The 13,508-nt window shown below is 54.1% G+C and overlaps 1 protein-coding gene across 2 annotated transcripts in view; it reads right to left on the reverse strand.

The window, feature by feature from the left end:
* Positions 1 to 10,481, reverse strand: part of BICD2 (BICD cargo adaptor 2) — a 58,789-nt gene extending 48,308 nt beyond the window's left edge. Inside the window, exon 1 of one of the 2 annotated variants that reach the window (XM_084899015.1) lies at positions 9,240 to 10,475. In XM_084899015.1, the coding sequence (XP_084755141.1) occupies positions 9,240 to 9,479 (240 nt within the window). In that variant the 5' untranslated portion in view covers positions 9,480 to 10,475. Of the gene's footprint in view, positions 1 to 9,239 lie in introns of both variants that reach the window. The other variant, XM_084899014.1, reaches the window with a different exon arrangement.
* Between the last annotated feature and the right edge of the window lie 3,027 nt (positions 10,482 to 13,508).

A 13,508-nucleotide genomic window follows, 5' to 3' on the forward strand; every position in this document is an offset into this window, starting at 1 on the left:
GCCAAGGCATTAGGGGAGGGGTGAGTTAATGAAATGTTTGACCAAATACAGCAGGCTAAATTTTAAGTTGATAATTTTATATGGCCAGAATATATTATAAATATCCAAATGGCTACTGACAGAAAAAAGGGCCCCCAGTCCTGATCAAGACAATGAAATATTATTCTGTGATTTAAAAAAAAAAAAAAAAAGGCTATCAAATCACATAACAACACAGATGAATCTTAAACACATATTGTTAAGTGAAAGAAGTCAGTCTGAAAAGGCTAAGTACTGGATGATCCATGATGTGATATTCTGGAAAAAGCAAAACTATGGAGACAGTCAACGATCAGCAGCAGTCAGGGGTTTGTGGAGGGAGGGTGTTGCATAGGTGAAGCATAGACTTTCTTCTATGATTGATTGATTACAGAGAGGAAGGGAGAAGGAGAGAAAGATAGAAACATCAATGATGAGAGAGATTCCTCAATCGGCTGCCTCCTGCACACCTTCTACTGGGGGGGTCAAGGGTTCAAGCCCACAACCCAGGCATGTGCCCTTGACCAGAAATGAACTTGGGACCCTTCAGTCCACAGGCTAACACTCTATCCACTGAGCCAGTGGTCGGCAAACTCATTAGTCAACAGAGCCAAATATCAACAGTACAACGATTGAAATTTCTTTTGAGAGCCACATTTTTTAAACTTAAACTTCTTCTAACGCCACTTCTTCCAAATAGACTCACCCAGGCCGTGGTATTTTGTGGAAGAGCCACACTCAAGGGGCCAAAGAGCGCATGTGGCTCACCAGCCACAGTTTGCCGACCACGGCACTGAGCCAAACCAGCCAGTGCAGAAGATTTTTTTTAAAGTAACAAAACAATTCTGTGAGATATTTAATGGTAGACAAATGACACTGCATCTGTCAAAACCCAGATGGTGGTATAGCCCGGAGAGCAGATGCAACATTCTTAAGTCACCTGGGAGGTCAGTGGTCCCCGATGAAATGCTGAATGTGGTCAACAGCCTCACTGTGTTCCAGATGGATAGAGCCCCTTCACTGGAGGGCACGGGGCACCAAGTGCTGCCTAAGTAACTTACTGGGGAAAAAGCAGTGTGTCAGACCAAAGCAAAGGGACTGCACATACGACTAGAGTCTAGTTGGTAAACTGTTCCCCAAGGGGTGCAGCCAGCAGCTGGGAAGCACTGTGAGGTGTGCGGGAAGAGAATGACTGCATCACTACGGCAGGGGAGACTCAGGTCGGCTGCATACACACAGATGCAGGCGGCTGCACCTAGAGGTGTTTATAGGCGTGTGTACAGAGCACACGTCTACCCCAGGCTGTCTACCCCAGGCGAGGGGCTGGGAAGCAGGGACACTCGGGCTACTTGGAGCTCACCCGGACGGGCAGGGGTGTAAAGAAGGCGCTGAGCACCATGGAGTGCTGGGAAGAAGGAGGTGCTGAGGAAGGCAGGGAGAGAGGGAGGGGACTCACCACAGGCATCGTAAAGGGCACAGGCGCCAAATGGAAGCGTTTCCGGGACCAGGTCAGGAACAAGAATTTAACAAACACGAACACCACGAGTCCACGTGGTGTACTGGAGGGTGAAAGAAGGAGGCGGGGCTCCCACACAGCAAAGTTCCACAGAGTGTCCGAGGGCGCAGTGCGAATGCTGCCACCGGCTCAGCCAGGCGTCCAGCCACCCTCGCCGGAAGCACGGACCCTAATCGGATGGGGGAGCTGGCACTGCCCCTCTGTGGTCTTCCTCCCCTAACCCATAACCCTGTTCCAATTGCAAGGAAAACATCGGACAAATCCTAAATGAGGGCATTCAGCACAATACCTGACCAGCACTCCTCAAAACTGTCTAAGTCACCAAAAGCAACCAAAGTCTGAGAAATTTTCACAACCAAGAACCAGAGGAGATATGACAACTGTCGTGTGGGATCCTGGAGTAGGAAAAGAACAGCAGGAAAAACTAAGAATGTCTAAACAAATCTGAACTCTGGTTAAGAAAGACGCATGGACGCTGGCTAACCACGCTCATGTAGGATGCTGGTGGCAGGAGGACCTCTAATAGCTTCACAATGGCTCTGTAAGCCTAAAAGTTTTCTAAAGTAGCTTAATTTTAAAAATTACCTGAAAAAGGCAGCACAGCCAAAACCGGTTTGGCTCAGTGGATAGACCATCGGCCTGCGGACTGAAGGGTCCCAGGTTCGATTCCGGTCAAGGGCATGTACCTTGGTTGCGGGCACATCCCCAGTGGGGGTGTGCAAAAGGCAGCTGATCGATGATTCTCTCTCATTGATGTTTCTAACTCTCTATCCCTCTCTCTTCCTCTCTGTAAAAAAATCAATAAAACGTATATTAAAAAAAAAAAGCAGCACAGTATAACATTGTTAGAGAATTCAAACAGACACAAATGCTGCCACACACACGGCTCTTTATCCTGTCAGCGCAGTGAGGCCGATGCCAGGCATCTCTGGGGGGAAGGGGCCTCTGAGATGGGATGGGAAGTGGCAGCAGATCTGGGGGGAGGGCGACTGGGTCAGGTTCTATGCTCATCTGGTGTTCTGGGGACAAAATCACACATAAGCAAACGCTAAAATCTCATTGTGCTCACATTGTTCCCTCAAATATGAACTGAAACAAATTGGCACTTCTCTTTTTTAAATCCTCACCTGAGGATATTTTCCATTGCTTTTTAGAGAGAGTTGGAGAGGGAAAGACAGAGAAACATCGATGTGAGAGAAACACACTGATTTGTTGGCTCCTGCACAAGCCCCGCCAGACCGGGGCCCAAGCTGGAGATGAGCCTGTAACTGAGATCCATGCCCTTGACCGGAATCGAACCCAGGACCCTTCAGTCCACAGGCTGATGCCTATCCACTGGGCAACTGGCTAGGACACAACTGGCACTTTGTAAACAAGTGTTACAGCATAAGTGAGTGCTTCACAGAAGAAGATAGAAATCAACCCCCCACAATACCATTTCTCCCTCAGAACTCTGGGCAGGATAATGGCCACAACAGGTGCTGGTGAGATGCAGACTGGCTCCGAGGCCGCTCAGGAGCTTGCCCTCCCAGAAAGGGGGGAACACTCGCAACCCCAGCATCTGCACAGGCGACATGGTGACTGATGGCAGGTGAGGCTTGGATTCAGGACTGTAGACAGTTTTCCTGGCACACGCCCCACCAGGGGGCAGTGTCCCTCTGACCACTCAGGTCACATTTTACAGCTCTCAGGGAATCACTCCAGCTGGTGGGATAATTTGGACTCTGCAGCAAGTGCAAGATAGGGTGTGAGGGGCAAGGAGGGAGGAGAGAGCCGAGCCAATCCCAGGCACAAACCACAGGAGTCTGCAGAATGAGGTCCCGGCTCTCCTACGCCATCATTTGAGAGGGAAGCTGGTCCACTCTCAGGGCTTCAGGGATGCACTGGCCAAAATTGAGACCCAGGGAGGGGACCACTCAGGGTCACATCAAGCATTGCTAGCACACAGCATGGGCTGTCACCCTCACTCTTTGGGCCCCTGCATCCCCTCCTGGTTCAGAGAGAGCTGGCAGCGCTCAGCATCACAGTCAGAACAAACGCAATGGGTGACCCAGAGCCCGGGCAGGCACAAGCAGGTGCCATGAAGGCTGCTGTCATGACTAGATGGGGGACAACAACCCAGCAACCCAAGAGCCAGGCCACATATCAACTGAAGGCATCATTCTGGCCCATTTTTCAAAGAAGAGAAAATTAAGACAAGACAGAGTGTGTGTCAGTCCTGATGGAGCTGGGAGAGCAGCTCTAGGCTTCCAACAGGAGGCGGGAGGGTGACTTCCAGACGGGCTGAGGTTCTGTCCATAAAGCACCAAGGCCTTCTGCGTGGAGTAGACCCTGCTGCAACTGCAAAGCTGCCTTCATGAACCAAAAGTGGGGAATGCAAACAATGACCGGATCGGAGACAGCACTAAGGAATCACTGTTAATTCTGGTAGGTGTGAAAATTCACCTACGGTTATCCTATCCTATATAGTAAAAGGGTAATACTATGCAAATTGATCCTAACAGTGGAACGACTGGTTGTTATGATGCGCAATGACCACCAGGGGACAGACTTTCAATGCAGGAGCTGCCCCCTGGTGGCAAGTGCACTCCCATGGGGGGGAGGGGCCCTCCACTCAGCTACAAGCGGGGCTGATGGTTGCAGGCACAGTGCCTCCTCAGCAGCGCAAACAATGTCCAACTGTGGCTTAGGCTGGCCCAAGCCACAGTCAGACATCCCCCAAGGGTTCCCAGGTTGCTAGAGGGATGTTGGACTGCCAGCTTAGGCCTGATCCCTTTGGGAAGTGGGCCTAAGCTGGCAGGTGGACATCCCCCAGGGGGTCATGGACTGCAGGTGCAGGCTGAGCTGAAGGGGACACCCTCCCCTCCCCCCGAGAGTGCACAAATTTTCATGCACTGGGCCTCTAGTGTTTTATAAAAGAGTTACTTTCTCAGCACAGCACACCAATGTACTTACAGAGAAAGTGAGGCAAAGAGAAGGCTGCTGGCACATTCTCTCTGCTCTGGTTACACTTACAACTTCCCCTAAAGAAGGTGGAACCATTATGAGGGAAGCAGTGCAGAAAACTGTCTTTAAAAAAGCAAATCTGTGAAATACAAACCACGCAATCATTTCACATGATCCAACAGACTCGAAGTGCATGCCTTCCGAACTATGGAAACTCCTGTCTTTATCCACTTGAATGAAACCTGTTTTCTGCAACTCAGAGAGTAATACCCAACTCTGTGTCTTTTTAAAAACTATTACAAATGCCCAGTCTACCTCCCATGGCAGAGCCCAGCGGACTGGCAGGGTTTAATGCCCAGGACAGCAGCTGGACAGCTGCACAGGGCCTGGGAGGACCTCATGTGTCAGAGCCTGCAGGGTCCGGGCCAGCCCCTGCCACGGGCCCTCTTCCCCTCACAGTCTAAGAAGAAACCCAATCTTTCTTTACCCCCAATATGTGTAGTGGCCCTTCACCCAGTGACCTGATATGGCGAAGGTCTAAGGGGTGACTGCCCCAAACTGATGAGGGGAAGCTGACCTCCACTGGAAATGACCGGGTTCAGAGGGTGGTGCAGCAGGAGCCCAGCTGGTCTGGCCATGGCTCTTCCCAGTCAGCTGCTCAGGCCCAGGGAGCCTCAGCCACTCCCCCCCTACCACTCCCCACAGGCTCAGGTGTACCAACCCATGCAGTGACCTGCACTCTTGCGACCTATCCTGGCTCCAGTGGGCAACGCTGCTTATCGAGAGCCACACAGCTGAGGGCCCAGCAGGATCAAACCCTCCTGGAGCCAGTGTGAAAACAGCCCATGCAGCACAGCAGTACCTCCTCCCCTCCCAGGCAAAAGCCACCTTTGGGCCTGGGCTCCTGGTCCCCGCCTGGCGACCCTGCCGCCTACCTGTAGGAAAGCAGCTGTCAGTGTGCCAGTCTTGAGTCCAAGGCCACACCTGGGGATGTTTAGAGGCACAGCTGCTCCCGCCAGGACAGCAGATGGCAGCAGCCCCGGTGCCGCGCAGTCAGTCTCGGCACTTTTACAAGGGCGGGAGCCCATAAGAGGGATTCATACCCTCTGCTTGTGGGCCAGCAGGGAGTGTCCAGCAGCAAGCCACAGTGAACCCTGGAGTCACAGCCTTTGGACATCTGTAGCTGCCTCTCCTGGCTGTGGACCAGCAGGCCACATCAGCACCTCAGGGTTCCTCAGCCCCCCAAGTCATGCCTCTCACGCAACAGCAGAACGCATCACACCCAGCTCCAGCTCCAGCTCCAGCTCCAAAAGGGCCTGGCCTCTCCCCGCTCCCCAGCCCCAAAGACTCTGCTGAGTTCTAGGCCTCTCAGAGGGCGGGAGAACCCTCCAGGCTCAGCCAAGCAGCGCTCTTCCTGCCCTGAAGCAGACGCTGAGGAGGCCGGGCCCACGCAGAGGCCTCCAATCGCCCTGCCTCCTCCGCAGGTGCCTGCCCTTTCCAGACAGGATGCCGGGGCATAGCCTTGAGCAAACATGCCTTCTCTGCACCTGCCTCAGTTTCCCCATCTGTACAATGGCTATAAGAAGGTGGTAATCCAAGGGCTGGTATGGGACTGCAGGAGTCAGTGGGGCCTGGGGAGGCTACGACAGGAGCAGCTCAGCTGCAGGGTGAGACCAAGTGGCAGCACTCCCCCACCCCATCTGTGACTTCTGCAAACACACGGCTGGGGAATCGGTGCCAAGGACCCCTTACCACGTTGTTTGAGCTGCTGAGTCTTCCTGAGTCGCTCCCACCCATTGTACCTCAGTCTCCCCGTCCTCTGCAAGGAGATGATAAGAGGGAGGGAAGGGAGCTGCTCTCATCAGCTCTGCCCCAACCCTCCCGGCTGCTGAGCCTGCAGGACAGGAGGGATGACAGATGAGTGTTGGGAGCTGGGCTCAGGCAAGTCCAGAGGGGGTAGCAGAGGGGTTACAAGCATCGGCAGTGAGGGCAGTACAGGCTGGGCCACCTGGAGGCCCCGGGCAGCAGGCTTGGGCTGCCCCTGGGAGATGCAGTGGGGACGCTACAGATCACACCAAGCCAAGGAGCAGAGCTGATGGCTGTGGGAACAGCAGGGAGGGGATCCAGGCCGGAGAGGTGGAGGGAAGAAGCTGAGGCCACTAACCAGCAAGTGTAAGCACTTCCTGTGTGCCAGGCAGGCACTATGCCCAGCCCATGAAACACCAGAGCTCACCAACTGCACCCACTGCTTCCCCAAGATGTATGTACACCACACAGTCAAGTTCCTGAGAGATGGCAGGGCTGACACTGCATCAGGAACCTGCTCCTGGCCTGAGGGATGCCATCACCCCCCCCCCCCAACCTGTGAGGACCACCTACTTCTGGCACTTACCTAACCCTATCAGACAGGACCTCCCACCCAACACGCCTGCACCAGTAAAGCTGCAGCTGAGGACACAGTGCTTGCACCCTGCCAGACAGCTTCCCTCCCTCAAACATGGTATTACCTACAAATGCTGCACAGGAGTACAGGCAATTGTTTGCAGCACTTGTTAGTAACTGAATCCACTTTAGTCCAATAGTTTTTTTTTTTTTAATTTTTATTTTTTTAAATATATTTTATTGATTTTGTACAGAGAGGAAGGGAGAGAGATAGAGAGTTAGAAACATCGATGAGAGAGAGTCATCGATCAGCTGCCTCTTGCACACCCCCTACTGGGGATATGCCCGCAACCAAGGTACATGCCCTTGACCGGAATCGAACCCGGGTCCCTTCAGTCCCCAAGCCGACGCTCTATCCATTGAGCCAAACCGGTTTCGGCTAGTCCAATAGTTTTAAAAGAATTCAGATAGTTCACTTCTCTACAGGAGAAAAAAAAATGGAGCCAACAAATTCAGGGTGGGACCAATATAGGTTTACAGCTGTTCACATGAAAAATAATACAATAACTAGTAATAATACAAGATTAACAGTTTCACGTACTCACAACTGTAAACCTACTTTTGCCCCACTCTGTATTATTTACTTAAATCTTGATTTTTAAAATAAGAGCCAGTGTTTCCAAATATGAAATGGACACAAAATAAACAGGTTGACAAGAGCCTGTACTGGTACAGGTATGAGTGAACTGGTGCAAGCTTTCTGACAACACCTACTGAAAGGATTCATCTTCTTCTAGCTTCTGCCAGAACTTCCCACCTACAACGGGGAAAACTGAATTCAGGACAGAGGGCAACATGTCCAGGGCCATGTGGTCAGTGTATGCAAAAGGCAGGTGACAGCAAGCTAAGCAAGCAGGCACCTGAAGGACACTGTGGAGACGGACCCACATCCTCCTGATTTCCCTGGGACCCACCTCCCAGACACACCCACTAAATGGAGCCAAGATGCTTGCGTGGGCCACAATGTCTGTCCACGTGGAAAAGGGCTAACGAATGAAAGGCCCCTGAGTGGAAGGCAGTTCCCTCTGCAATCAAGGGTCCAGTCCTCTCTTACAGGGTCACAAAGGCAAGCTTGTGAGCACAAGAGAAGGGCTGTGAGTGCTGTGGGGGGTGAGCCCCATCCAGGGAGGCCCTGGGTGGCTCCATCCCCTGCACACACACCAAATGGAACCCTTGTTGGAGGAGCCACATATTACTCCTCTTGCAGATCCAATGCCAGCCAAGGCTGGCTCAAAGGAGACCCAATGCTCGCCGACAGATGTCAGGACCTGGGGTTAGTAACTGCCACCTGCCTTCCCACCGCCCATGTCAGCTGTTTACTGATGCTAACGCCAAGCACCTCTCTGCCAGGCACGGATTCCTTTATTCTCTCCTCCCACCTTCAAAAGAGGACTCTACTGGACTCCCCAGTGAGGCAGGGAGGCTCTGACCAGGCCAGGCACCCTTCCCAGGCCACCAGGTGTGTTGGTGCCAGGAGGTGAGAGGTGGGGGAAGCAGATAGCATGGTGGATCCCAAGATCAAGGGCCAAGAGCCCACCAGGACAAGGGGAAAGTCAGGTGGGGAAGGGGCACCCTGTCAGGGAAACTGACACCATGCCTCGCCTTTTCAAATATAAGCCCTCCTAACAAGCCTTGTGGATGGGCCATGCTGCAGAGGAGGAAGTCAAGGCCCCTGTCCACACCTGGGTTCCAGCCAGAAGGCCTCTTCCTCACTCCCGCACAGGGCTGGGAGAAGCTGGCGTTCAAGTCACTGAGAATACGTCCCGGAAGGCTGCCGAGGACCTGACCTCCTCATCCCGGAGTGAAAACCCGACACACACCCAGAGCGGCTGTCCCATCTGCAGGGGAGAGCCGGGAGGGCGCCAAGACAGGAAGTGGGCGGAAGCAGCTCGCTTCCCAGGGCAGTAATGGGGGAATGGTCGGAGCTGACTCCGGAGACAGGCCCCCAGACGCAGGCCGGGCGACCTGCCCCAGCCCTGTCCTGGCCACTAGACCGGCTGAAGGCGCTGCGCCGCCCGGGGAAGTGTCCGCCGGAGGTGATGCAGGACCAGGCGGGCTTTCCTCGGCGTTCATCCCACGCCCACGCCCTCTCCCAGCCCGGGAGCCAGTGCGGCAGGAACACAGCCGTCGTCCGCGAGGCCTGCCCCCGGAGCAGGCAGGCTGGCGACGCGGCCCACCCAGCGCGGCCCGCAGCGGCAGGCCGGCCGCGCGCGCACCCGGGCGCCCGGGGCTGCCGTCGCCGGCGAGGGGTCGGCTGGGGGCGGGCGGGAGCCGGGCCGGGGCGCCGAGGGCGTGGCGGCGGCCGCCCGCGCCTCACCTCCTTGAGCTGCTCCATCTCGCCGCGGATGGCCTCGTAATCCACCTCGAGCTCCTCGAACTGCAGCTTGAGCTGGTGCTTCTCCTCGAGCACCGCCAGCCCGTACTCGGCCGCCTGGATCTTCTCGCGCGTGGTCTCGGCCAGCTCGTGCGACAGCCGCTTCACCTCGGCGCGCAGCCACTCGGGCTGCGCCTCCATCACCAGCCGCGCGTACTCCTCCTCCTCAGACGGCGCCGACATGGTGGCCGCGGACCGGCTCACGTTGCTCCCACCGGCTCACACCCGGCTCCGGTCCGCTTGGCCACCGCCCAGCCCGACGGCGCCCGGGCCGCCGCACAGCCGCAGTGCGCTCCCCCGCGCGGGGCGCTGTGGGTGCCGTAGTCCCGCCCGCGCGACCGCGGAGCCCGTGCGGACGCGAGCCCGCCGCCTCGGCCCTGGATTGGCCGCGCCGCCGCCGCCCGGGGTATTCTGGGTGCCGTAGTCCCGCCCGCGCACAGACTACAAGGACCGTCATGCCCGCGCCTGCCCGCCCCGGCCGTGATTGGCCCGCGAGGCCGCCGTCGTAGAGCCGGAAGTATGCTGTTTTCCTGCCCGCGCCCTAGGCCCGCGCCTCAGTCCCCTCCATCTGCGGACCTAGTCGTGGAGGCGGCGGGACGTGCGTGCTCCGACGTGCCCTCGCTGAACCTGGGACGCCGGGAGGTGCGCACGTCCTGGCCGCGCAGCCTGCCCCTGAGTCGCGGCTGGTGTCCCTTCGTGATCACCACCTGCGGGGAGACCTGCAGACACCCTCCTCGGAGGACTAACCTCAGTTTTCATTGCTGTGTGTGGTTCAGACTAACGAGTCCACGCTGCTTCTTCACTATTGCCACCATTCCTTCTCCACCTATGGCTTTGTGTTCTAGAGAAGAGGTTTCATTCGTTAGCATCATATTCTTACTAGCGGCCTGGTGCACTGGGAGGAGTCTCTTAGCCTGGATTGCAAGAGGGCGCAGGCCCGGCCGAGGGACCCCACCAGTGCATGATCTGGGCAGGGAGGACTGAGGAGGGCTCCAGGGCAAGTCCAGCCCATCTCACTCAGTCCCGATGGGCAGCAAGCTAACCTACCTGTCAGGCGTCTACCCCCTGGTGGTCAGTGCACTCCGTGGCTAGCAGCCTTAGCATACCATTAGCATATTATGCTTTGATTGAACTGGCAACTAGACACTTAGCATCTTAAGCTTTTATTATAGAGGAGGATTTTACTCAGCGAGTTTTTTTCTGTTACTCTCATTTCCTTAGATGCTCAACTGACAGGTGGGGCTCCTCCTAGCTGCCTCTCGTGTTCTTTCAATACATCATAATATTTGAGCATTTTCTTACTTTCTAGCACAAATTGTTCCAGAATTTTGTATTCTGTCCCAAACTGGAATCTGCTATTTCTCCAAGGAGTTCTGATTCCTTTTAATGGTTTAATGTTTCATTTGTTTGAGAAGAATGTCATAATTGTGAAATTTTTTAAAAATCAAGGCATTCAACCACAGTAAAAGCAGGATGCCCAAGGGGCCTCATTTCCCTAGGGCCACACTGGTTTTAGCTCTGAGAATCCCAAGTCTGGGAAACCCTCAGGCCAGGGCACACCTTTCAGCCTAAGGGAAAGATCCCAGGGAGAAGGGAGATGGAATAAACCTTGTTTGAGGGACTGTAGCATAGATCACACAGCCTCAGGATGGCCAAACTCAGAATCCCCACCACACTTCTCACCTTCAAGTAGAGCTAGCCTGAGGAGGGGAGGGGGAGACATTGACCACTGAGCTTTGAAGTTGGATAGGCTGCTGGTAGAAGGGAGACAGGTAGGGACTTCCAGGTGCTGGGTAGAGGACCTCTCATGGCTACTGTGGGCTTCCTGCAGGAGAGACATCAAGGCTAGAGCGTGAGGAAGAAGCCATGATGTGCGAGTGTTGGGGGCAGGGGCATCAGGGAAGAATGTCTTGAGGAGGTGAGACCTGTGTGGAGGCCCGAAGTGTGCTCAGGAGGCGGCTGCCAGGCCACCACAATAAGGGATTGGCAAGAATGAGAAGCAGGGCCATCCCTTGTTGAGTTCCAACTCCCCAACGTGGATAGGTACCTGACCTGCATCATCTCATTGAGTCCTCACAACACCCCAAGAGGTGGGAAGTACGCTATTTTCTTTGAGAAATGAGGAAACAGGCTCGGCAAAATGCTCAGTATGATCTCCAACTTCGAAAACCTCTCATCCGATTTCTCAGTCTGACAGCCTTCTGCCATCCTGACTGCCCTTTGTGGCTTGAGCCCCATTGCCTAAGAGGGGGCCCCAGGAGAACAGAGGCAGCCTTGGCATAGTGGGATGCCAGGGTACACCCGCCTTGTCCCCTCAAGAGTCACTGGGTGACCTCTAGCCTGGGAGCACAGGGAAAGGACATCCTCCCAGGAATCCTCCCTTCCTTTGTGAGGGAAACTCCCATCGCCCACTCCTCCCAGCCTGGGTGAAGGGACAGAAGCTCATGTGCTGGCCTTGCTGCTCCTTCCTTCCTATTCCCTCCACTTCCCTGCAGGAAGTGGCCTCTGGATCCGCCTCCAGCACAGCCAACGTTTAATGGAAGCGGCTACTGAATTTTTCCTGGGCACAAAGAATGGAGGGAGGATGGAAGAGGGTGTAGGAACAAAGAACTGTGCACCTGGGCCAGCACCATGTGGGAATCCCCAGGGCATCTACCTCAGCTAGACAGGGGCAGGTGGAGGCGACAAGAAAAGACCTCAGCAAGCCAAAACCAGTTTGGCTCAGTGGATAGAGCAGTAGATTGAAGGGTCCCAGGTTCGGTTCTGATCAAGGGCGTGCACCTTGGTTGCGGGCACATCCCCAGTGGGGGTTGTACAGGAGGCAGCTGATTGATGTTTCTAACTTTCTACCCTCCCTTCATCTCTGTAAAAAAAAGCCAAATATAGCCTCAGCACAACCTTTTTTTTTTTTTTTTTTTTTTTTTGATTTTTTACAGAGAGAAATAGAGAGCTAGAAACATCGATGAGAGAGAAACATTGACCAGCTGCCTCTTGCACACCTCCTACTGGGGATGTGCCCGCAACCAATATACATGCCCTTGACCAGAATTGAATCTGGGACATTTCAGTCCGCAGACTGATGCTTTATCCACTGAGCCAAACATAATTCGGCACAACTTTTTTTTAATGGCTCAATGGGAGACAGCAAGACCTGGGTGACGTATGAGAAAACAGATGACCCCATAGTACTCAGCCAATAGGAACTGGAGAAGGGACCAAGTAAATAGGCTGTGCTCACTGCCCCAGGAGTGCCTGTATAATGGGACAGATAACTACTCTTGAGAACGTATTAAAAGTCTCATGTTCACCATACTTCTGTCTCTGAATCTATTACTTAAATTTGGACAGGTGAGAATTTCTCACAATTTGAGGGCTCACTCAGGATTTTTATGCCCATATAGAGGGGCGCCATGGATGAAGGGGAGACACATCCCACCCAATTTTGAATGGCCCTTTGCCTGAGCCCCATCTCTTCATGGAAGACATAGAATAGGCCTGAGGCTGGTCCACCCCCTCCCCCTGAAGATGGCAAAACCAACATAGGGGACAACAAACATAAAAAACGGCACGATTCCCTGTAACTTAGAAACCAACATTGGAGAGAAACCAAGATTGCAGCATAGGTAAACCCCTAACTGCAGCCTCACACAACAATTTCAAAAAATACAACTAAAATACAAAATGGACATTAACCAAAACTACAAGAAAGTTGACTGACTGGAAATTCTACAAGGAAAGAGAAAACCAGAAGGAAAATCAGAGGAGCTGTAAAAGCCTAAGGTATGGAGACACAGTGCGCGCATGGGGAGAGAACGGAGCCGGATAGGAGGGGTGGCTGAGTGCCTGGCTGGCGTTCCCTAGCGGGAAGGAGATAAAAGCTCCGGACTGTACTGAACCCCAGTTCTGACTGCACTGAACCCCAGTTCTGGACAAGACCCTGGGGACCCAGGCTCATACAGAGGGAATCTGGGCTGTAAGATGGAAACTCAGGGGAGCAGCGAAAGGCAGTCTCCCGGAGGCGCGCACATTGCGCACAGAGGAAGGACTGTTGACTGTGCAGCTGTATTGCCCTAGCGAGAAGGAGACAAAAGCTCTGGACTGCACTGAACCCCACTTCCAACTGCACTGAACCTCAGTTCCGGGCTCATTGGGGGAGAGACTAGACTGTCTGGTAGTGGGCGAAACTCGAAGACAACTTTCTCTCAGAGGTGC

This window comes from Pipistrellus hanaki (genome assembly GCF_964339955.1).
Source record: "Pipistrellus hanaki genome assembly, chromosome: 11".
Lineage (NCBI taxonomy): Eukaryota > Metazoa > Chordata > Mammalia > Chiroptera > Vespertilionidae > Pipistrellus > Pipistrellus hanaki.